This window comes from Lampris incognitus, chromosome 19 (genome assembly GCF_029633865.1).
Source record: "Lampris incognitus isolate fLamInc1 chromosome 19, fLamInc1.hap2, whole genome shotgun sequence".
NCBI classification, from domain to species: Eukaryota; Metazoa; Chordata; class Actinopteri; order Lampriformes; family Lampridae; genus Lampris; species Lampris incognitus.
Genome location: NC_079229.1, coordinates 24,287,448 through 24,313,880, shown reverse-complemented (window position 1 = coordinate 24,313,880; position 26,433 = coordinate 24,287,448). Strand labels below are relative to the sequence as shown.

Below are 26,433 nucleotides of genomic sequence, written 5' to 3'. Positions count from 1 at the left end.
ACAAAAGCATACAACAGAAGTCCAAAGACACTAAACAAAGTTTCATATGCAGAGGCTGTTAAGAGGGTCATCAATGAACAGGTAGCAAAGGAAAACGGCACTGAAAGGAATAACACGGGGAACAGTAATGATCCTCCTATTAAAGAAAACAAACAGACTCATCAGAGGCATAAACGAGACCTCCCACAAGTGTAGGATAAAGGAGGGAACCATGTTAGTGGATAAAGCAAATTTTGTAGCATTTATATGTAAAGTGGTTTACGTAGGATTAGAACAAAATGATGGGAATAAGTGAATCGAAACAACTGTAAAAGCAGCAAAAGAGTACCTTGGGATATCAAATACAGAACGTAAAACGATACAAGAAATGGAGAACCCTTTCACATAATGGTACTTAACATCTTTCAGTGGCATGCCAGGAGTTTATTAGCAAATGGACAGGAATTTAAGAAGGTCATAAAAGATTCAAATGACAAACCAGATATAATATGCATTCAAGAAACATGGCTAAAACCACATCCAGATGTTGTTTTGGAAGGACACAATTCAGTCAGACATGATAGAGCAAATTATCAAGGGGGTGGCTGTGTCATACTCATTACAGATAATTTAGCATAGAGAAGAATTAATCCTTCAGGTGGACATGAATGCAGAGCTGTTGAGTACAGAACCCAAGACTCAATAACGAATTATTATAATCCATGTCATACTTTAACTGCAGTGGTATTTGAGGATGTAATGGGAGAGGAAAGTCAGGGACGTTTGGTGCGGTGATTTCAGTGCACACAGTAGTTTATGGGGAAGTGATCATACTGATACTAATGGTGCAGTGATTGAAGAATTGACTGACACAAGGAATCTTACATGCATAAACAATGGCAGAGAAACAACATTAGATTATTTTTAACAGGAATAAGGTGTCACGTATTGATTTAACATTGATTTCTGCAAATATGGCTAACCTATGTGAATGGAAAATATGCAATAATAACATAGTTAGTGACCATTTCCCCATTATATGTAATATAAATACTGAGAAATGTACCCAAGAAAGTGCTCCTATATACAGATTGTGCTCAGTTGGACAAATTTAAAGAATGCTGCAGGGAATTAGCTAACAACATTAAAATGACTGGTAATGTGGATGAATGCACTAATGAAGTTACATATAAGATAATTGAAGCTGCTTCAGAGAGTATACCTAAAACTCGGATAACGGGACAAGAGAATTGTGCCATGGTGGATTTATGAGTGTGGCTTGGTTATTAAAGAAAGAAATAGTGCTCTCAGAAATAACCTGAATTTGGACAATTTGATAGACTATAAAAGAAAGAGCCATAGCACGCAAAATGATTCAAACAGCTGAAAGAAATACCTGGAGACGGTTTTTATTCTTCTGTTGGAAGAGAGAGATTTGGGTCATTTATGGAATATGGTACAGGGAAGCGGGAGAAGGATATACAACAAAATACAAGTACTTGCAGATGGAGACAATCTAGCAATAACAGATGTGGGAAAAGCCACGCTTCTTGGAAGAGTATTTGCCAATGTTAACGACGGAAATCCCCTTACTGATATGCATAAACAAAGGAAAGAAGAAGTCCTAAAAGATAATGAAATGGTGCATAGTAGAAAGCTAGAAATCAGCTCAGCTATGGATGTGGACTTCACCTTGAGGGAAACAAGAAGCCTGTTAGAGGGCAGCAGGTGTTCTGCTCCGGGACCAGATCCATTAAGTTATGTTATGTTCAGACAATTACCAGGGGAAGCACTAGAAATGGTGTTGAAACTCCTCACTAAGATACGAACAGAAGTAAGATTACCTGTTAAGAGGAAAGCGGCATTAATTTTACTATTTGCTAAACCAGGAAAAGATACAACAAATACTGGAAATTATGGACCAATAGCACTAACCTCTCACTTGTGTAAATGGATGGAAAAAAACGATTGTTGATAGGTTATCATATTCTTTAGAAAAAACAAGGTTTTTCAATGAGTACCAGAGCGGCTTTAGGAAAGGAAGCACCATAGCAGATGCTCTAATTAATGTAAGTGATGAGACTGAAAAGACCCTAAGATGAAGGAAGTGATGGCTATAGTTTTCTTTGACAATGAGACATTTTATGACTTGATGTAGAGACATTGTCTTTTTTGAATTAAAAGGAACAAATCAGTCTTAGGTGGAAGGTTGATTGTGAATTATCGATCAAATAGAACATTTCAAGTTAAAGTAGGATTAGAAATCTGAGAAAGTTTTGACATTATAAACGAGATACCACAAGGCAGTGTCATCGGTCCAATTCTATTTAATATCATGATTTATGATATCTTTGAAAATACAGGAACAGGTCGTGGTACACAGATGATGGGGCAATCTGGAAAAGGGGAAAAATGTCTTACGTGTGTTGAAATGTATACAGAAAGTCAGTGTGGACAGATGGTCTTACGATTGGTGATTCAAAATTTCAGCAGCAAAATCATGCGATATGCTGGTCACTAAAAAGAAAGTAGGTAATGGGAAGGGGTTAACACTGTATAGAAAGCCCATGGAAAGAGTTAAAATATTTAAATATCTTGTTTTTTGGATTGATGAAAAATATACATGGAAGAATATTGAGACCAAATATAAAAAGGTGGTCAATTTAATGAGGTGTATGGTCAGACTTGAGCTGACAAAGAAGCACTATTACACACTTACAGGGCTTTGGTGAGCCACACCGGATTATGGTTGCATGGTATATGAAGGAGCAGCAAAAAAGTCATCTAGAAAAGCTAGATGGGATACAATACAGAGCATAAAGACTTGGTCTTGGACAGAGGTGTAAGAACCAGGTCCAGAAAGTAAAAGTCCAAACCATGTATTTGCTCCACTCCTGCACTCCCCCAGCAGATTCTAGTCAACACCACTCCTCCTCAAGGAGGTAGGGAAACTAGCTAATGACATCAGCTGGTTTAGTAACATGGTTGGAGCAAATACACGGTTTGGACATTTACTTTCTGGACCTGTTTTTTACACCTCTGGTCTTGGAGGAGTCAAAACTATGCCTGTTAATGCGTTGCTCGTTGAATCCAGTGAACTGGCATTGCAGTTGAGGAGAACCAAGTTATCACTAACATATCGGATAAGAATTCAGGGAGGAGGAGGAAATGGAAGTTTAGCATCAACTGTTCTGCGGAACTGTTGGGAGTACACAACGTTTTCTAGGAAAGGTTTTCGATGGGATATTAACAAGAAAGTGAAACAGTACAAATTAGATACTATACAACACAGTTCAGCAGTTATTATTAGCAACATTCTCCCATAGATATTTCCACAACCCAAAGTAAATCTTCAAATGTTAGAAAAGAGGAGAGATTGGGCAGGAATATTAACATTGGGTAATTATCTAATTAGCTTTACAGATGGATCAACATTGCAGTATTTGATAAAAAAATGTTTTAAGAGAATTTCAAATAGGGTATCAGTATACACCGCAGAACTGACAGCAATACTCATCAGTCTTCAGTGGGTAGAAGAGGTTAAACCAAGTAAAGTAGTGATATGTTCAGATTGTGCTGCTGCAATGGAAAGTATAAAATCAGGACAAACAGTCTGAGAGGATCTATTAACCTTTACAGCATCTATGAATAGATGTTCATCTCTGTTGGATACCAGCACATGTTGGAATAGAGGGAAATGGGATTGCAGATAAGCTTGCTAAAAGTGCATTAAACAAAAAATGATGATAATATTTTAGAAATGTGTTTCGGGAGATCAGAAGCAAAATCACAGATTCATCACGGAATAATAAAGTCGTAGCTGGAGATCTGGAATAATGGCACTAAGGGTAGAGATTATTACAAAATTCAAAAGTCTGTCAGAGTGAGAAGTAATAGAGGTAAATGTCAGAAAGAAGATGCTATGTTCTCTAGGTTGAGATTGGGACATACAGAACTCAATGCTACTTTATAAACAACGGAAAAAGCCTGATAAATGTGAGACTTGTAACTGCAAGGAAACGGTGCTGATAAATTGTAGGAAATTCAGTGCAGAAGGAGAAAGACTGAAGGGCAGGGTGGTAAGATATGGGAAGGGGGTGGAGCGTCAAAGGTCTGTTAGAGACAGGGGAGAAACAATTACAGGTGCAAAGGGCTTTATTCAAACATTTAAACGAAACAGGTTTACTATCCAAAATATAACTTCTTTATAAAGTCATCATGAATATGGAGCTGCCAGGGGAGAGGAGAAGAGGAAGGCCAAAGAGGAGGTTTATGGATGCGGTGAGGGAGGACGTGCAGGTGGCTGGTGTGACAGAGGAAGAGATGGGAACGGATGATCCGCTGTGGCGACCCCTAACGGGAGCAGCCGAAAGTAGTGCAAATAAAGTCATAATGTTAACACACTCTGGTACAGTAGGTGGCGGCATGCACCTTTAACGTTGGTTTGTAGTCCGCCAGTAAACGAGGAAGAAGAAGAGGGCGGAAATGGAGGGGTTTTTTGGGATTTAATGATGGAAATGATGGAAATGGTAAATGAAAGCACACATCTTACAATTTCATTTAGCTGACACAAAATATTCTGCCCTATGAACTGAGAAAAGCCAACCGTTTGCTTGGGGCTGATTCAAAATAGCAATTTATGGACATAACCTGGGTGCTTCGTCATTACCTCAGTATATTTCAAGTCATTTTCTGCTGGCAGCTGAGACCATTTTCTGTGATCTCACAGTATGGTCAGCAGCAGTTGACTTGAAATAAAAAATGATCAAAAAACAAAACAAAAACAACCAAAAACAGGAACCTATCTTCCTTGCTGGTAAATTCTTCCTGATAAAGCTCTTAAAAAAAAAAAAGCACAAGTGACATCCACAAGTACACACTGCAGAGGAATAGGCAAGAGCAGGAGAAGAGCAGCATTAGTACGTAAGCTCTGAAGAGGAAAAAAGGGGATCCATTTAATACAACATCCTATTTGCAGTTTTTTCTTTTTTTGCCTTTTTTTGTTAATATACCTTATTATTAATCCCCACGGGGAACCCCTCCAGGGGTGGGCAGTCTTGTCCAGAGAGGGCTGGTGTGGGTGCAGGTTTTTGTTCCAACCAAGCAGTTACACACCTAATCCCACTACTCAACCAGTAGAGTCTTTGCTGAGGAACTTCATTAGGAGACACGGGTGTGTAATTGCTTGGCTGGAACAAAAACCTTCATCCACACCGGCCCTTTCTTGATAAGATGGCCCACCCCTGAAACCCATCCCAGCTGTGCAGCGGGTAGCCATCCACAAGCCTCTCCTAGGTCTCCCAGGTCCTGGCGCCCGGTCGTTTAGGTACACTGTGAATTGCCCACTAGTGAGTTTTTTTCCTTCTTCGTTACACTGTCTATTTATTGTTTGCCTGGAGTATATATCATATGCATGTGTATGCTTACAAACAGGGGGGATTCTAACAAACTTCCATACACATTCATACCAACATACACACAAATGTGAACCGCACATATCACAAAACGGTTTGATCATCTGAAGAAAAACAATCCTATACCATGTTTCACTCGTCACTTGTCTGATCTGGGACGGTGTGCGATTATATAAACGAGTCTGTCCTATGGCAGGAATTAAAAACCGTCTTCTGCAATGGTTTCATGATCAGTGAATACAGACCACAGTTGTTGACAACCAAATCTGGAAGGGGACATTTTATAGTTAAAAAGGTTGTCAGGATATCTAGCTGTCCGTTATTCAGGAGTCTGGCCTTGGCAGACTACTCATTATAATAAGTCATTAGATGTGTGCATACCGTTGTGAGAATAAGACCTCTCTACAGTGAGTTTAGTGGGACTACGGCAGAGGCACACGCACGCACGCACACACACACACACACATGCGCGCGCACGCGATTGGAGTTTTCATATGTTGAACAAAGAGCGGCAAGTCTGGATGACGGTCTGACTAGCTAGAAGGGACCAACTCCAGCTCGTCCCAGCCAGGGGCACAGACAGCAGCACCAACCCCAACACACAGGCCCTCTCCCCGATTGTGGGGGAAACTGGAGCACCCAGAGAAAACCCACCGCAGACACAGGGAGAACATGCAAACGCCACACAGAAGGACGACCCGGGATGACCCCCAAGGCCGGACAACCCCGGGGCTCGAACCCGGGACCCCCCGCTGTGAGGCGACAGCACTAACCACTGGGCCACCGTGCTGCTGTCAGCTCACAGCAAGAAGGTCCCGGGTTCCAATCCCGGGGCCGCCCAACCCTGGGGGCCGCCCATCCTAGGTTGTCCAATGCAGGGAGCCTGCATGCTCTCCCCACATCCACCGCGGGCGCTCCTCCCAGATGTTTTTGTTAAGAATAAGCACACGTTGCTGCACTATGTAATAGAGTGAGAAGATGGGGGAAGGACAACCACAGTGTGGAAGATTGTGCAAACAAAGTGCATGCACTGCAAGGGAAATCATGTGACGTGTCAGCACAATGTCAAAAATAATTAAGGAAAAGAAAGTGATTAAGATGAGAGCACAAAACGGATTGCCGTACGCCGAAGCTGCAAAGGCAGTGGAGATAAATGATGAGATGGTGGCAGCACAAAAAAAGAACCGGAGCAGAAAAGGAACGGAGCTGACCAGAATATCCGCAAGCACAAGAAAAGATTGTTGGCATTCATTGCCGAGGTCATACATTGCCCTGCTGATATAAAGGGGAAGTCGGAAAGAATCAAGATGGTGCTGGACGCTGCCAGGAGACATTTGAACCTTGTGGACACATCTTGAGAAAATCTAGATATTACACTGCGGGAAGGATTTGCGTCAACTCAAGACAATTGGATCTGGATTATAGAGTGGACAATGTCGTGAATGGGATCACTCTGGGTGGACGACGTAAATAGCGTTGTGACGTTCCTACGGTCCAGAAGGTGGCAGTAATGCGACGTTTATGGATGGCAACCGCCATTAAACCTCGCTGAAGAAGAAGCTGGTCGCGCTCAAATTAGAAGGGGACAACACAAAGTACAAAACCGATTCAGCCGTACACAGTGGTGGAAGTAAGTGTATGGTTATAATGGCCAACACAAGTTTGCCTACCGTATACATTTATACTTATTCGTTTTAGTTGTCATCAGTAATAACGGCTGATACTTGCTTGTCGTCTAAGAGCCATCTACGGTTGCTAGCTCGTTTACATTAGTTATCGGCTGTTCCGAGCCCTAACGGCTGTGGCTGAACTACAGTCGGTGCGGGTGTAAGAATCTTGTTTCCTTTTTTTGTTTGTGTCTTTTGACAGGAGTGTGTACTGTCTGTTCATCTGGGGACGTTCCCAAATCTTCCGCTCTCCAAACATGACGGATCCTTGGCAGGAGTGCATGGACCACTGTGTGGAGGTCACTAAACGCGCAGGAAAAGTAAGGTGACGCTATGATTGTATTGTAGAGAATCGTCTGGCATTATTTTTGTGTTGAAATGTGGCATAAGAGAAAGCTTAAGTGCAAAGATTAAGTACTCTCTGTGTCATTGAGAAAGGCTCTTTGGATGGTTATGTACTTTATTGTCAGTGTTGTCACCAACAGTGAGTTAATGTTGTCGTGTGACACCCTGAGAGCAGGATAAGCGGTTTGGATAATGGATGGATGGACAATTTAAGTGTTCAAATATTTTACAACTGATTTGATTTTGAGGATTAAAAAAACAAAAAAGTTGTACCAGATATTGCAATTGCGGTAATGCATCTAGATCTTACTCTGACTTTGACTTGGCTTTGTCGGCAAACTTCTAAATACATTAGAATAATCAGAACGACAAACAACCCCGCTCATTTCCATAAATGACCTGGTTGTGCATCTGACAGATAATTCGTGAGGCGATGGCGAAGGACATTACCATCATGCAGAAGAGCTCTCCGGTTGACTTGGTGACAGAGACGGACCAGAAAGTGGAACAACTCATTATAGCCTCAATCAGGGAAAAGTACCCCTCACACAGGTACTGAACCTCATCACCATCAAACAGGGAGAGAAAAATAGGCACTCTCGCATTCCATCATGAAGCACTCATTGATGAATACCCAACTGAAAAGAACCGAATACCTGCCAGCAGTTTGTTTAAAAGTGGATTTACGAGTGTTTCCGTTACTTCTTTCTTGGCATTGCCTTTTCTTGGCTTACTTTTTAGAGTAGGTCTTCTCATCTTAATCTCCTTTAGATTTTAAATCTACAGCTCTAGTTAACATAGCCTGAGGCGTCTGTCTGTTGCTAATAAGTGTGGGTTTATGCTCATGGCCAGGCTTAGGTTCAGTTCATTACCTCTCAGTGAAGCCTGTGGAATTGGTGTCATTTCATGAACACTTAACGATAAATAAATGTTCAGTGTGCAATCTAAAGACAGATAATAGGGATGGGTCCGAATAGTCAACTATTGGGGTTTTTTTTTTTTGGCTTTCTTTTTTCTATTTCTAATAATATTCTGGATGGATCCAACTAGTTTATCTTAAATCGTTAGATTAAAATTAAGTATTTCAGCCAATTATATGTAGATTTGTCCCACCTCAATTTTGTGACATCACTTTTTGAGATATATACCAAGTCCAGTTGCACTTGATTCAACTCCTTTGGATAACCATGACCTGGATGAACGAGAACATTCACAGACACTTTTTGAGAGTGTCTTGATGCATGCTCAATAATCCAGTTAAGAAAATCAAGGAAGGTCAATAGACTCCAACTGCAGCAGCTCCGAAGCTGGAGGCTTCTCAGGAAGGTTGAATTAGTTAATCTGGATATGTTTATTGACAAATATGTTTCATCACTCATGAATGTGATGAAACATATTTGTCAATAAACGTTGTATCCAGATGAACTGATTCAACCTTCTTTGATCACTTTTCGAGAGGGAAATGCTTATGTTTGTGTGTTATGCTTGTTAGTAAGCATTACTTGCAGTGACCACATTATGGGGCAAATAAAACATTAAATATGTACCAATTTTTATACATAATTTCTTTATTAGGAATGTGTGCAGGCCAAGACAACAATCTTCACCAAAGCAAGCGGGTCTGGGAAAAGTACAGCTTAAAATAGGCTCCCATGACTATTGGCTCAGACAACCTCCCAACTAGCTGACTTGGAAGAAAATTGACTTTCGTGCATCCCTAATAGATAATATAGATTGCAAAAGAGCCATGCACAAAAAAATAAACTTGAGCTTACAGATATACCAGAAAGTTGAATCAGTTCATCGGGACACATTTATTGGGAGAAGTTTCATCAATCATCTGACTTTTTCAGTCTCAACTGACTGCAGGGATCCCCACCCTTATAAACAGCACAGCTGTATAATGACCGCAACCAACAATCAGTTTCATATGCAGAGTGATGTGACCATTAACTAAAATTACAAATACCATGTGTACTATTCACAGAGGATTGGAGAGTAGCTGCAATCACAACATTGAGCTTATAGAATTACATACATTAAAAAAGGCATTTATATATTTCCTTCTCCATAATACTGAGTATGCCACTTTTCTGTAGTTTCATAGGGGAGGAGTCTGTCGCAGCTGGTGCCCGCAGCATCCTAACCGACAACCCTACCTGGATCATAGATCCCATTGATGGGACAACCAACTTTGTTCACAGGTACTGCAGCTAGTTAGCTTCACATTTTAAAGACTGTGCTTATACAGTAGCTGTTATATAACCCATTGTAGAACTGAGTTGATTTTGTAGCTTCTTGGCTCTATTTTTGTCTTCTAATGAGCTTCTCATGGAGTGACCTCACTGTCAAGGATAATTAGCCTACCAAGATGAAAAAGCACTGCTTATAGAAATTGATTCCTCTGTGCACAAATCCTCTAGGAGTTCACTAAATTACTCTTTTAAGCATTTTGTTTTTTCACTTGTTCCAGGTTCCCTTTTGTGTCAGTATCAATTGGCTTCACTGTAGAGAAAATGGTAGGTTATTGGTTATTCAACATCTCTTTGTGTATGTGTTTGTGCATGCAGGTTTGTATATACTGAACATATGTACACTGATCAGCCAAAACATAAAAACCACTGACAGATAAGTGAATAATATTGATTATCTCAAGGGGTGGGATATATAAGGCAGCATGTGAACAGTCAGTTCTTGAAGTTGATGTGTTGGAAGCAGGAAAAATGGGCAAGCATAAGGATGAGTGACTTTGACAAGGGCCAAATTGTGATGGCTAGATGACATCTCCAAAACTGCAGGTCTTTGTGGGCTGTTCCTCATATGTAGTGGGTAGTACCTACTAAAAGTGGTCCAAGAAAGGACAACCTGTGAACTGGCAACAGGGTCATGGATGCCCAAGGCTCATTGATGTGCATGGGGAGCAAAGGTCTGATCCCACAGAATAGCTCTTTTGTTGGATCTCCTTCCGGAAACGAAGACCAGGATGGCTGCCTAAAATCGGTGCTTCAGCAACTCCGCTAGATTAATCTTTAAAAGATTTTATTTCCGAATCAAGTTTCAGAGCAAAATGGGGCCAAAGAAAGCCACTATCCTTAAAGAAGAAGTTGAGGGGGGCGCCCCAGTGGCTCACCTGGTAGAGCGCATACCACATAAGGCTGCTGCGGTAAAGACTGAGTCCTTACTGCAACGGCCTGAGTTTGAATCCGGCCCGGGCGCTTTGCTGCATGTCATCCCCTTTCTCTCCCCTGCCTTTCTCTCTCTCTCTCTCTCTTGACTATCACTATCCAATAAAGGTGGAAAATGCCCACAAAAAAAAAAAAAGAAGCGGTTGAGGAGATTAAGAAATCTATCGACTTCTTGTTGACCGATATGGCAACAGTCGCCACTCAACAAAAGAGGATCTTGGAGCTGATGGGCGAAGTCCAGTCACTCAAGAAACGAAACGTGGAAAATGTTGGAAAAATCACATCCTTGGAGAACCAAGTGGCCAACCTCAAAAAGTACTCGCAGATAAATGATCTGATTATCACTGGGATAAAGACCAGACATCGAACCTACACGGCAGTGGCCTCTGAGGACAACGCCGACTGGAGCAGGGCCGATGCCTCCCAGGCCGAGAGGGAATCGCTGGAACATCAGGTCATTAGTTTCCTGGAAAGGTAGGGCTTTTCTGTTGACAGCAGTGACATCGAGGCTTGTCACCCCCTGCCCAGCAAAACAAAAGCACAACACCAGCTATAATTATCTGCTTCAACACGAAGAAAAAGCAGGAGCATCTCAAACAAGGATGGAAATGAAAGAGGTCTGACATGTACTTAAATGAACACTCCAACAAGAAAAATGTGGACATTGCAAGGAGACTATGCATAATAAAGGGACAGCAAGATCCAGGTGACATGGACAGTGGGCTGAATGGATCAACACCAGAAGTGGCTAAAGTGCTTATCATACAGGACATGATAAGTTTGATGTATGAAACCTGGGAGAGCAATCACAACAAGGTCACAGTATGAAAATGTGAAGATCAACATAAGGTAACTGAATGCAATAAACACACCTCTGTCAAGTTTGGACAGAAATCACTCATCCACAGAATATCAAAAACTGGACTTGAAAACTTTAAAAATTACTGAATATAAATCACAAGACACTGAAAATGATATAGACCCTGAGAACAATTTCTACAAGAACACATACATTGTGAATGCTACACAGAACACCAGTTCAAAAGAAATGTAAAAATGGATGGAGCAATATCAATAATTCATTTCAATAGCAGGAGCCTTACTTCAAACTTTTCAAAGATCAATCACTACTTAAGAAAACGAATAGAAATTCACAGTAATTGCAATACTTTGAGACTTGGCTTAGCGAAGAACAGACAGACAAGGTCGAGATTGAGGGATACAATTGTTTTTCATTAACAGGACACAAACCAAAGGTGGGGGAGTTGCACTATACGTCGATGAAAATTATAAATGTAAATCTCTCAGGAATGTGTAATTTGTCTTGGACAATATCATGGAATGCATTACAGTAGAAATGGAGATGGAGAAATCAGAAAATATTCTAAAGCTGAGTAGATAGAAAACCTGGATCTTGTATAGACACATTTAAGGAAAAGCTACTGAAATTGTATAACAATAGAAATTGAACACAATTTGTGAGGAACCTGTATATTCAAAAAACCACCAAACAACCAAGGAAGTTGGTTTGTGGAATAACTGCAGTGATGAGCTGAAAAATTGTGGTACTTTATCTGAACTAGAAATACTCTTCAGAAACAAAATATTGAACGGTTATGAAATAGACCAGTTACTGGGTTTTTTTTGTGGTCCAAATGGGTTGATATGTTTGAGTCAACTGAGATAGATATCATGGACACTGACGACTGTAAACTGAATTTTCATTTTCTAGTATCAATGCATGAATAGTATAAGGGGGTAGGACTAGAAAAGTTCTCAACTTCTTACCCCTGTGATATTATACCCAGACAGTATCGTGACCCATGATACAGGGGCACGATACGATTGTATCACGATATGAAACATATTGCAATATATTGCAATACTCTACATAATTTGCTGAACATGTAAAAATACAGTTGAAAATACAACTTGCTGTGTACTGTCTGGGTAGTCTAATATTTATATAACATATTTTGATAACTCAGTGGACAAATTGAGTCAAAACTATTTCATTAAACATTTCTATTCCAATTAGAACGGTATTGCTGCATTGCACAATGCACACTGTGTCACTGAATGCACTGAAATGAAATGTAGATGCCATAACATCATATGAATAGTGTGCATATCAAGTATTTTTGTGTCACCTAAGACATTCCATATCATGAAAATAAATTGTGCATATTAAGTATTCTTGTTGTATCACAAAAAACACGGAATTCAACTGCAATGATGATGCCATAACATAAAATAAAGTGCATATTAAGTATTCTTATGAACAGAAGTCATAAAACTGAATTAGTCAGTATGCTGTAAATAAACTGCAAACATTAACATACTGTGGTCCAACTCCAAAGTTATTTGCAAGTGTCCGCTATACTTTGATATTAACTCTTAAATGGTTACATTCTAAGTATTAAGTGTTTTGACCGTCCCGTCTGGCCTGTCTTCAGCGGAGCAACTGTAGGCCTCTCTGACGTGACACTGAACTGAGTCCCTCCAGGATTTCGCGGGGCTTTTTGAGATTGTTGCGGCCTAAAATGCCCGATTTCGCGGCAGCTTTTCTTTGAAAAAATTGCGATGTGTTGCGATTTTTTTGCAATGACGTTGCGGAAGCAAGTGAAAATGGAAAAATAGCCGCATTTTTTGTTGTTGTAAAATTCATTAAAAATCGAAGGCAACTTGTTCCAGTGAGAATAAAACCGCACTGTTTTGAGTGTTATAAGTAACCTTACCAACAACAAAAAAAGGCTCAGGGTTACAAACATTCTAACAAAATGTGCTTTATTTGCAAATAAAGAAATGCACCTAGGGGGTTTTCCCCAAAGCAGCAAACAGGATTTTAAAAGTTGAAGTGCACAGAACCTCACCACTAACCATGCATACTGAATCTAACTCACAGTGATTCTTCCTGCTTTTGCAATGGATCTGGATGCAACAGCCTCTGTCATGGCGATTTGTCTTGTCTGTTGTCCACGCATGTCATCCATTCCCGGGGTGTTGTGCGGTACAAAAGTGTTTGTCAATCGATGATTTTCGTTTGTGTTCCACCACAACGTTGCACGTGGTGCAAACCAGTTTATCCCCGCTTTCGTGCAGAACATCGGGGAATTGCCTTGCATGGTGTGTCTGTGAATGTTCTCATTCATCCAGGTCATGGTTATCCAAAGGAGTTGAATCAAGTGCTTTGCAGGGTGTTTGGCAGGAATTATAGTTGGTAAATGAGAGATGTTCGTGGCGCATGCAGCTTCACAACCCACGACCAGAAACAAGGAAGTGTTCCCAGTCACGTGATTCTGGTGACTCGCGAGAATAGATGGAGGGCCGGAAGTGGAAATCAGAATGGACGAGATGGAGCTAGTTTAGCCCGAGCTCTGCTAGTTTAGGCGATATTATGAGAGAAAGGTATAAACAGAAAGTGAGATATATTGGGCCTGGTCCTTATGTTATGAAGAGGGATTTTTTTTTTTTGACAAAGTGGTCACTGCACACGCGCGTTATCCGACTCCGCTCCTCCCGACCGCAGACGACGGTTCGCAAGCCATTTTTTCTCCTGCGTTTTCGGTCAATTTATTGCATTTTCTTTCCCCCTCATGAACAACAACTTGTGGTTTCTCAGTTAATGACGCCAAACATAATAGGTATTTCGAAAGTTTGCGATAGCGCTTCCTATGTGGCAAATCACTTCCTGCCCTCCATCCGTAGTTCGTGACGTCATATGCAAACAACCTAGGGGGATTGCTGTGATTGGCGAAACTCGCGGGAAACTACGATGATTGGACAAATTTGCGGAAGAGTTGCGGCGATTGGACAAAATTGCAAGGTTGTGCAGAATTCACGGGGGTTGGCTGAATTTGCGTTACTTGTTGCGATCGCGACGTCGCGAAGGAGACGCACCTCTCTGCAGAGGTAAGAGGTGTAGTTTTCTTCACCTCTTCCTAAAGCGTGGGCACTGCTGTATCCGTCATGTGACGGCGAGTTGAGATCACACAGCACGGCTGCATAGTGTTTACCATATGTTTGAAGCCGGGGTTTTCAACTACGCTAAATGGGTGCAAATCTTTACAAATAACAAGCATCGCCAACTCTGTAATCTTCTGTGCACGAGCTGAGGTTGGTGGAAGCTTGTAGGCATTGTAATGTATTTAAAACGGGACTCGCGTCTCGGTCGGAAGCCTGCTTGTTTATTCGGCAATGGGAACAGAGCTACGGGTGCTGTGTAGGGACAGAACAGATCGCAGCTACGGAAGGCAACTACACTATGTTACATCTCCCCTCTTAAACAAAAATAAACGTTCATTGAACTTACCTTATGTAATAAACAAAATACCTGTTTAAATCTAAATGTGATTCTACAAACAATAACAATAAAATAACAATAAAATAACTGTTTATCAGCGCCCCACTTTCTCAAGGTGAGAAACAGCTCAAACATCAAACTAAACTCAGACTCAAACACTTATAGATTCAGTCTATCAGGAGGCTTCACAACTCTGCCCCCCTAGTAGTAAGCTGTTTGTTGTGTTGTTCAAAGAAGTGGTCCTTGTTTTTTTTTTAACTTGCTTTAATAACATATTCCAGTTCAAATCAGCATTCACTTTTGATCTACTATCTTAAGTTTCCTCTCGTTCTCGATCCTCTCGTTCTCGCGATATCTAATCAACTCTGTCTAATCAGCTATACTACATCCCTCCCCTTGTTTAGAATTAAAGTCTTACTTTGACATAAAAGGTTTCTTTCTATTTGTTCTAACATAAATCACATGACTGTCTAACACAACTTAGTGTTGTCACATAACAAATATAACGTGTTTACACCATTCTTCGAATCATAAACAAAACTTCAATATCGTTTCTGAATGTCCTGTCAAATCATCAAATGAAATCATCCATATTTTCAGTTGAACATAAAAATAACAAACAGTAGGCTAATGCCTTTTTTTCTCTCTAAGTGTCTCTATAATGTACTGGTTTTCTGATAACACTGCCCCTTTTGGTAGTAACAACCTGCTTTTCAGGAACAGGTGCAGAGTCAGGTTCAGGTGGGATTTCGACTGCTGGCGTGCTCTGAGCACATTGCTTGTCCAAAGCTTCAGTGTCCATTTGAGCCTCTGCTGGCTCTGAAACATCAAAATCCATTACCACAAGAGTGTGGCGAAGATGTTTAACATTCCTGCTGACCTTTGATCCATCTTCTGTGTTGACCAGTTCGAATGAGTTGTCTGCTGTGTTTCTCAGCAGCACATAGCGAGTGTCTCTGAATATGGAATCTACCTTTCCATTCTCCATGCTGGCTAAGTACACTATGTCACCAACTTTGCAGTTGTGTGCCTTTGCTCGGCTTGTCTGGTCAGCATACTGCTTCATTTTGGTTTTGTATTCTCTGTGATGGTTTCTGATGTCTTTTTTCTCCCGTTCTTTTGGTTTCTCGCCTTCCTTCTTCAGGTCTGGAAACTTTGTGCGGATGTCTCGTCCAAACATCAGAATGGCTGGTGTTTCTCCTGATGCTCTGTGTGGCGTTGATGCCATTAGGATTTTTGGACGTTCCTCTTTCCATGTCTTTCATTCATATTTGCCTGCTCTGAAGGCTTTCTTTGGATACCTGTGAAATCTCTCGATGTTGCCATTCGACTTTGGATAGTAAGGCGATGCACTAATGTGTTTGATTCCACGTGATCTAAGGAATGACTCAAAAAGTTGTCCTACGAACTGCTTGCCATTATCTGTAATGGCCTCTAGAGGGTATCCAAATCGTGCAAATATCTTGGTCAGTTCTGTAATGACAGTGGCTGAAGATATGTCAGATATAAGAACTGCCTCTGGAAATGAAATGTAATAGACTATTGCAGTCAATATGTAGATGTTCTGGATGGACCTACAAGCTCAATACCTATTTTTGTCCAAGGCCTGGGTGGTAGTTCAAGTGGTTGGAGGGGTTGATCTCCATGTAGCGGCTGGTTGAGCACACAGACGGAACAGTTTCTAATCAGTCTCTCAACATCTAAGTCCATGCTAGGCCAACAGAACTTGCTCCTCAGATATTGTTTTGTACATACCACTCCTTGGTGTGTCTCGTGTGCGATTCTCAGTGCTTGTTTCACCATTGCTTTTGGTAACACAATCCGGTGTCCTCTGAGTATAAGTCCTTCGTGTGTACTTAACTCTCCTGCACATCTGTTGCACGGCTGTAATTCCTCCGGGACTGGGTTTGACCATTTTCCTGTCTCCACACTTGTCTTCAACTGTTTGAGTGTTTCATCCTTAGTCATTGCCTGTTTAATGTCCTTAAGTGTTATTGCTTGCACATCATGCATAGTCACTGAAAGCACTCTGTCCACATATGTTTCCACATACCCATTATCCTCTGTCTCTGGTAAGGGAAGTCGTGATAATGAATCCACCACATTGGATTTTACTACTATGTGTTCGATCTTATAGTCATATGGTTGTAGTCTCAAGCCAAGTGTCTGTATTCGTGGTGGTAACAGTGTTGCTTTCTCTGGGTTGAACATGTAAATGAGGGGTTTGGGGTCTGTTTGCAGTATAAACTTTTACCCACCCCCACCCCACCCCCAGGTATGTTCTAAAATGTTCCACTGCCCAAACGCAACCAAGAGCTTCACGCTCTATCTGAGAATAGCGGCGTTCTGTTGGCATCAATGAACGGCTCGCATAGGCCACTGGCTTGTTCTGTCCATCTGATTGGGTTTGTAACAAGACCGCTCCTAGTCCTACTGGGCTCGCATCACTAACGACTACTGTTGGTGCATCTAGCTTGAAGTATGCTAGACATGGCTCACTTACTTACCAATGCTTCTTTCATTGCTTGGAATTACTTTTCTGTTTCTGTGGTCCACTCCCATTCCTGTCCTTTTGTAGTCAGCTTCTATAGTGGTTCCGATAGGTTTGCGTAGTTCGGTATGAACTTCATCAGAAATCTGCAGGTGCCTAGGAATGAGCGGAGTAACTACACATTCTCTGGTCTTGGTGCTTTACAAACTGCCTCGACCTTCCTTGGGTCTGGTTTTATTCCTTCGGCCATAATCACATGTCCAAGTATCTCAATCTGTTGTAATCCGAATATGCACTTGTCTCTTCAGGGTTAGACCTCTGTCCATGAATCTCTGGAACACTTGTCTCAGTCTCTGTTCAAGTTGCTTGTCATCTTCAGCAAAGACAACCACATCATCCATGTAAGAGACAGTACCGGGCATTCCACATAACAATGAGTCCATAGGCTGCTGATAGGCTTCAGGTGCGCTCGACAATCCAAACGGGACTTTTCTGAAACGGTAGCACCCTGTGTGTGTGACGAACGTGGTCATGTGTCTTGATTCAGGGGCTAACTCACACTGCCAAAATCCTTTACGTGCATCCAATTTGGCAAACACTTTTGCTCCCTGCACTGCTTGTAAGATGCTATCAACAGTTGGTACTGGATGTCTTTCTCTGATCACAGCACGATTAACTTTCCCAAGCTCTACGCACAGCCTCACTTCTTTGGTGTCTTTCTTTGGGACGATTAGAATATTGGAAACCCATTCTGATCCTTCATTCACTTCCTTTATTATTCCTTGGTCAAACATTTTGTCTAGTTCCTGGTTTACAGCTTCTATCATTGGATAAGGGACTCTCCTTAAAACCTGAGCTACAGGTGGGACCTTCTCATCGACTGTAACTTTATGACTGTAACCCTTGATTTGACCTAGTCCTATCGAATGCTAAATTATCCTAGCCTAGCTTACTTTGCTAGCAGTTCCAAACTTGCATTTTCCTGGTGAAGTGAACATGAATTCCGTGTCATCCTTCCTTGCCTTTGAGTTCGTTGCAAATTAGCAAATGATCATCCTCGTTGTCATAAATGTTGTGTTGTTTAAAGAAGTAGTCCTTGGTTCTTTTAACTTGCTTTAATAACATATATTCCAGTTCAAATCAGAGAATTCACTTTTGATCCACCATCTCAGTTCTGTCGTTCTCGATCCTCGTTCTCGCGATATCTCATCAACTCTGTCTAATCAGCTATACTACACTGTTCAGCTGGCTGGGCTTGAGTGGGGCTCAGAGGTATTTTAGGTGGTGAGTGTGGCAGTTCAGGAAGAGCTGGAGGTTGTGGCTCCTTCTCAGTTGGCGGATCTGATAGTTCAGTCCAAGGTTCATCCCGAACCCAGTGGCGTGGACGGTTGGCAACTGCGGTGCTTTTGCGGAGGGGTTGGCTGTTGCGGCGGTACTCCTTGTTTCCACAGTCCACAACATAGGACCGCGGAGCACTGTGTGGTTTAACTACAATTCCCGGAGACCATTTGTGGTTGCCAGGATAGGGTTGCTTCCAAACTTCATTCCCCAGGCTTAAGGGCAACACGAAGTTTGCCTGCTCTCTTGCAGTCATAGTAGAACTTTTGGATGTCCAGCAGATGCTCTACTTTGAGAGGGTTATAGGCTGTTGGTGCGAGTAGCACACGAGCAGTAGGCAGCTTATTACGTGGCCTCCTGCCCATGAGCAGTTGAGCCGGCGACAGGCCTAACTGACTCAAGTGGCGTAGTTCTGTAGTCCAACAGTGCGAGGTGTTTGTCTGGTGCTTTACTCCAATGCCTTTTCACAGTTTGCACTGCACGCTCTGCTTCACCATTTGAGTGTGGCGTGTGTGGTGAAGATGTTGTATGTGAAATACCACAACTCTTACACAAATCTATAAATTCCTCCGAGGAATACTGCGGACTGTTGTCTGTCTGTAGAGTGGCAGGAATGCTATGCCTGCTGAACTGAACTTTAAGTCTCTATAATGGTGCGACTGCGCATGTCTTTCAGTTCATTTACTTCAATAAATTTCGAGTAGTGATCCACTAGGAGGATATACTGTTTGCCTTGAAACCAAAACAGATGTGATGCCCTCCTCAAATGGCAGCTCTGGCGTTTCTGTTGGCTTGAGTGGTTGTCTGGGCAGTTTATTTTTGGAAATCGGCACACTTCAATTTCAGCACTCATGCCTGGCCAGTATAGCGCTTCACGGGCTTGCTGTTTACTCTTCACCATCCCTAAGTGAGATTGGTGTATAAGCCTTAGCATGTGCTCTTGCATGGTGGGGGGCACTATTATACGTAGTCCTTTGTATTGTAGCGAATTCGGGGGACAACGCGACCACATGAACTGCCGTGGCCGGGAAGCGAACCCGTATCGCCCGCACCGCAGGAGACATCGCTAACCGCTCCACTAAAGGGTCAAACCCGCCAGCCAGCGGCCAGCGTGTCTACTTATCCATGCACGTTACAGTATACAACTCCATCAGATAACACAAGCTGGCTTCTCGAGTCCCAATATGGCTGAATAGGAATTGGCACTTCCCGTCTGTGTTCTGGCCAGCCATGCTGAATTGTCTGTTGGAGACAGCTTAGCTCTTCTTGTGTGTGCTCCTGCAGTTCTGTGTACTTCTGGTCGCTAACTGCAACAAAGTTGAGCATGGAGACACACTCTAGGCCATCCATCTTAGGCGTGCTCTCTGGAAGCTGTGCTCTGGACAGCGTGTCAGGCAGCTCCATGTCTTTTCCTCTCCTGTACTTGACTGTTAAATCATACCATTGTAATCGAAGACACATTCTCTGGATGCGCATGGGGGTAGACAGCAGTGATTTTTTAAAAAGATATCTTCGAGAGGCTTGTGGTCATTGTATACTGTGACATGCATTCCAAATATGTAGTTGTGAAACTTGGCGCAGGCACGCACAATGGAGAGCATCTCCTTTTCAATTTGCGCATTTCTGCGTCAGTCAGTGACCTGGATGAGAAGGCAACGGGGTGACTGTCCTGCAGCAAAACCGCTCCTAGTCCACTGCTGCTGGCATCACAGTATACTTCGACAGGCTTTGCGGGGTCGAAAAACTTCAGCACTGGAGGATGCGTGCACAACTCCTTGAGTTTGTCAAAAGCTCGCTGCTGTGCTGAGAAGCTGGCTGCCATGCAAACTCCACATCGCTCTTGAGGAGCTGACGCAGCGGAGCATCCTCTTCACCGAGGTTTGTTATGAACGTTGACAGGTATGTTACAAAGCCCAAAAAGCGGCGGACACCATCTTTGTCTGTTGGCGGCGACATGCACCGTACTTTCTCAACTTTCGCTGGGTCTGGTTTCAGTCCATCCTCCATTATTAGATGTACCACATACGGCACTGCTGCTTGACGAATGTGACGTTTGTTGAAGTTGAGCCTCAGACTGTAACTCGTTGCTCTCTCGACTACTCTGTGCAGGATTGCATCGTGCTCCTCCACTGTGGGAGATGCTATGAGAATATCATCCATCACGCTGACGGTTCCTCCCGATGCCCTCGAGCATCGGGAGGAACTTTATACTTAAATCGTTTGGATCAATGCAGAATCTTATCTTCCCATTACGCACTGCGGAGCTCACCCACTCGGTAGGTTGGTCAACTTTAGTGGTGTAGCCATCTTCTCCATCTCATGTAGTTTCTCCATATTTAAGCACATTTTAAACCTGTTTAATACATGAATACATTCTTTTAATGTATCGATACAAGGGGCTGGAAAATCGATAAAGTATTGTGAAAAAATATTGCAACACTGAGCTGTATCGATTTTTTTTTTTTTTTGCACAGCCCTACTGGCTATGATAGACAGGTGTCAGAATACAGTGCATCGCAGCTTGCTGTGTAGCCGCAGACCGGTCAGGGTGCCCATGATGACCCTTGTCCACCGCCGAAAGCGCCCTACAATGGGCACGTGAGCATCAGGACTGGACCGCTGAGCAATGGAAGAAGGTGGCCTGGTCTGATGAATCGTATTTTCCTCTACATCGTGTGGACGGCCGGGTATGTGTGCATCGTTTACCTGGGGAAGAGGTGCCACCAGGATGCACTATGGGAAGAAGGCAAGCCGGCGGAGGCAGTGTGATACTCTGGGCAGTATTCTGCTGGGAAACCTTGGGTCCTGGCATTCATGTGGGTGTTACTTTGACACGTACCGCCTACCTAAACATTTTTGCAGACCAAGTACACCCCTTCATGATGACGGTATTCCCTGATGGCAGTGGCCTCAGGTGGTTTTTAATGTTTTGGCTGATTGGTGTATGTTAAATAATGCATTTTATTTGTATAGCACTTTTCATTGTCAGAGATAATCTCAAAGTGCTTGACAGTTATATACCACTACACCCCCTCCTTCCTTAAACGACATCAAGATAAGCCCTCGCTGCGGGGTTCAACAAGGTCATATAATGTGTACATAAATGTAAATCATAAATGTGGTAAAACGTTTCCCCAGTCAGATAGCTATTTTACGCATATAGTAAACGCATCTTATTTTCACATTGATGGATGAGAAGTGGTGTTTGCTGTTTGTAAATGATAGGCCTATGATGTATGGCTGACATTTTATTCACCTTTAACCATGACCATATCCCTCCGCACCACAGCAAATAAATTTTGTCTCTCTGTCTTGTACCTTGCTCTCAGATAGTGTTTGGGATAGTCTACAGCTGCATTGAGGACAAAATGTACACAGCACGAAAAGGCCAAGGAGCCTTCTGCAACGGAGCTCCTATCAAAGTGTCCGGGCAAGAAGGTTAGCAAATTGCATATTGATTGTAATCGTTTCAAGCTCCAGTGTGTTTGTAATGAGATCCACTAGGTGGAGCCATTTGCCATTAATATGCACCAAGCGTCTCATTTGTCTGACTTAACCAATAACAGGTCCACACAGTGACTGAGTATTACTTTGGAGTCAGTAGTCATAAATCACCCAAGGAGATGTTGATTAAGTGACTGCGTACCCTAAAAAGGGGGAGAGCTGGTTGTCATTTATTTGAATATTTCTCTCTCTCTCTCTTTCTCTCTCTCTCTCTCTCTCTCTCTCTCTCTCTCTCTCTCTCTCTCTCTCTCTCTCTCTCTCTCTCTCTCTCTCTCTCTCAATTACTAGATATTACCAAGTCCCTGGTGCTGACAGAGATGGGCTTTAAGAAGGATCCTGAGCACTTCAAAATAATGATGGCCAACATTAACACTATCCTCACCATCCCAGTGCACGGGTAACGGCACACACACACACACACACACACACACCCACACACAACATACAGGTATTCATATGGAAGATGATAGTGGTTTGTGTACAGCGCTGCTTCATTTTCATTATTGAGCAATCCAGCAATTATTTTTTTTGATTGACTGATTAATAAATTAGTCTATAAATGTCAAAATTAATGACAAATGGCCAGCATCTTATAACTGTTTACTCAGTCAGACCAGCAGCCAAAAAACAAAAAAAAAACCAAGGTGTTCATTTTATATTGATATGAATCACAGAAAGACAAGCAAATCTTTTTTTTATTTGTTTTTTTGCCCCTTTTTCTCCCCAATTGTACCTGGCCAATTACCCCACTCTTCCGAGCTGTTCGGTTGCTGCTCCACCTCCTCTGCCGATCCGGGGAGGGCTGCAGACTGCTACATGCCTCCTCCGATACATGTGGAGTTACCAGCCACGTCCTTTCACCTGACGGTGAGGAGTTTCGCCAGGGGGACATAGTGTGTGGAAGGATCACACTATTTCCCCCAATTCCAGCCCCTGAACAGGCACCCCGACCGACCAGAGGAGGCGCTAGTGCAGCGACCAGGACACATACCCACATCCGCCTTCCCACCCGCAGACACGGCCGATTGTGTCTGTGGGGACACCCGACCAAGCCGGAGGTAACACGGGGATTCGAACCGGCCACCACGCCACCCGGACGCCCAGATGAGCAAATCTTACCAGTATTTGTGAAGCTGTAACTAGCAAACATTTGGTATTATTAGTTGATAAGTGACTAAAACGGTTAGTCACTCCCCAAAATTGTCATCTTTTCTGTCACCAGACTAATTGAATAACAAAATGTAGGATAATTGGAATTCAAAGCCAGCACCGAATAAATGTCCACCCTCCACAGTATCCGATCGCCCGGCAGCGCAGCAGTGAACATGTGTCTGGTGGCTAGTGGGGCGGCTGATGCCTATTACCACATGGGCATCCACTGCTGGGACATGGCTGGAGGGGCAGCTATCATCACTGAGGCTGGGGGAGTTATAATGGATATCTCAGGTGAGTCACTGAGACAAAGACTATTGGTTTTACAGAGGGGAGCTTTTCAAATACGGGACATTGTCAGACATGGGGGGGGGGGGGGAGCAGGCCAGCGGCAGGTATTGTTGTACCGCTTTCTAAGCATGCATTGTTGTTGTTTTTGTCGTCGATGTTGAGTCGCGTTGTATCGCTCTAGAATCAGTGTCCTAATGAGCATGCTAATTATACCGGTTAAGATTAAACCGGCGTAGCAACGTAATCCTTTCTTTTTTATTTACCCAGGAGGACCCTTTGATCTGATGTCTCGGAGGCTCATCATCGCCAGTAGCAGAACAATAGCAGAACGCATTGCCAGGGAGATTACCGAGTTCCCCTGTGAGAGAGACGACACAGAGGGCTAGTTCCCTGCCGCTCGCCACCAACCCTCCCACTTGTTACACAGAGCTTTCTTTTAAAATAGTCAGGATTGTGTCTTTGCCTTAGGAACAAGCGATATACTCATTGCAGCTCTGAAAAAAAAAGACCCAAGTGGATTTTTGTTTTCCTCCCATGTTGCTCACTGGTGTAATTTTTCAATTAGCGCTCAAAGGCTTTTTTTTCCCCCGCTGTGCTTATTCTGACAAAGCGGCCAGACGATGGTCAAGGAGGCATTTGCGCACATTTTTGTGGTAAAGAGTGCAGTGCCGTCATTAACGGCACTGCACTACGAAAGACCATCCGCAGATGAAGGAAAATGCCCTTGGCTCAGGCCTTGCACTTTAAGACTATTTTATAGCAGCACTGAAATACAGCAGTATTCAGATTTGACCAAGTGTCATCCTCTCTTTATGGTCCAGCAGGTCGTTGGTACTTATTTGTGAATTATATGACATTACATTAACCAGAATTTTTTAAGGAAAATTCAGAATCATGTTTATTGGCCATGTAGGTTTGCACATACATGGAATTTGACTGCGGTTTCGTGGCTCTCTCAGTGTACTTAACATAGAATAACAACACAACAATCTTCAGATATATACACAAGGATTGATTATATACAGGCGAAATAAGAGGTGATAAAGTGCAATAGTGCAGAGAATATATCAGATGGTGAAATAGATGTTAGCAGGTTACTTACACACATGCCTGAGGTAGATGGACATGACAGAGCGTACCAGTATGCGTACAATGTACAGTACAGTTTATAGAAAATGGTTGGATTTATTTGGCAGTGTTAAATGTTCATTTGAATGACAGCCCCTGGAAAGAAACTGTTTTTGTATCTGGTTGTTTTGGGGTACAGTGCTCTGTAGCGCCTACCAGAGGGAAGGAGTTGGAACAGGTTGTGACCATGGTTTGATGGGTCTGCGGTGATGTTGCTTGCCCGTTTCCTGAGTCTGGAGGTGTATAAGCCCTGAGTAGAGGGCAGGTTGGCACCAGTGAGTTTCTCTGCAGACCTAACTGTCTGTTGTAGTCTGTCCCTGTCCTGTTTGGTGGCCGAACCAAACCAGACAGTGATGGATGTGCAGGGGGCAGACTGGATTATTGCAGTGTAGAACTGAATCAGCAGTTCCTGAGGCAGGTTGAACTTCCTGAGCTGGAGGAGAAAGTACAAATTCTTGAAACGTTAATACCTTTTGCACTTAAATAGGAATAGATATATGCACTCCGTAGAGTAACGCCTCAGTTCTCAGGAGCCTGTCACTAGGATTCACACAGTGCTCGTGAGTTCCTAAAATCTCAAACGGTATTTCATCAACACTCTTGATAAATGTTCATGTGCCACATTGTTTTTTTTTTACGGTGTTGGTCTATTAATGGGGAAGCAGCAATCACGTAAAGTAAAATGACACAATTTTAATGTGCAATTTCCTGGTCAAAAAAAATTGGTGAGAAACATGCATTAGCTTGAACATGCAAGCTGCACAAGGCATGCAGGGCAACCAAGAAAATGCGTAGCTGAGCTCTAGCGTCAAATTTCAGCAGAGAAATTCTCGACACAATACTTTTGACAGTTCAGTGAAGCTCTTCTTCATCAGCTTCTATTTAATGAGGTCACTTTTGAGAGTTTAAAGTTGTGCTTTACGACCATGAGATGCAGTGTTTATCCAAATACCTACTATATTATAGGACAGTAATCGGATGGTCGAGGCAGAGCTGTAGGTGTTTCAACATGCAAACCGTTGACTTATGTAAGGTGTGGCAATACTGAAGGTCTTGTCTGAACCGGTCCCAACCATACAGTTATTCAACTTCTCCTTTCTGTTACCTCATCATCATAAGGAATGTCTCTAACAGCATATAGGCAGGAAAGACAAATCACAATAGTAAAACTCCCCAGCAAACAATGCGTTCCTTATGATCATCCTCTTTCACATGGTTTCCATTGTTTGCTTCTAGTGTTTCTGTGTGTATGTAATGCAATGATCCACATTCCCAGAAGAGAGCATTAAAGGTTTGCAATCTGATCTGATCTGGCATGGAGGTGTGTTAATTTTCCACTTTGCTGAATGCATACATTCTTGCTTTCAGTACGTGGCATGTTTTGACACTGCCATTGTTTTTTTTTCCATATCCAAACCTTGCTGGTTAGAAGATCCACCCTGGACCTTCCTTAAGCTTTGCTTTAACTTGTTCCAAGAAGCTTATGTACGCTTTGTCAGAATGCCTGTATGAACGTATAAAACTATGACACACTGCATTTTAACACTAGTATTTGCTGCAATAGCTGGACAATCTTGTGCATTACACTAAAGCTTTTAGGTTTTTTTTTTCATTATTTGGCAAGGTTTTTTGAATA

The 26,433-nt window shown here is 42.6% G+C and overlaps 1 protein-coding gene across 1 annotated transcript; it reads left to right on the top strand.

The window, feature by feature from the left end:
- Positions 1-7,268: 7,268 nt before the first annotated feature.
- On the top strand, positions 7,269-26,095 carry LOC130129796 (inositol monophosphatase 1-like). The gene is made up of 8 exons (XM_056299447.1): positions 7,269-7,380; positions 7,824-7,957; positions 9,505-9,609; positions 9,879-9,924; positions 22,052-22,160; positions 22,515-22,623; positions 23,521-23,672; positions 23,937-26,095. The coding sequence occupies exons 1-8, from the start codon at positions 7,318-7,320 to the stop codon at positions 24,053-24,055; spliced, it is 837 nt and encodes a 278-aa protein (XP_056155422.1). The 5' UTR covers positions 7,269-7,317; the 3' UTR covers positions 24,056-26,095.
- Positions 26,096-26,433: the final 338 nt, after the last annotated feature.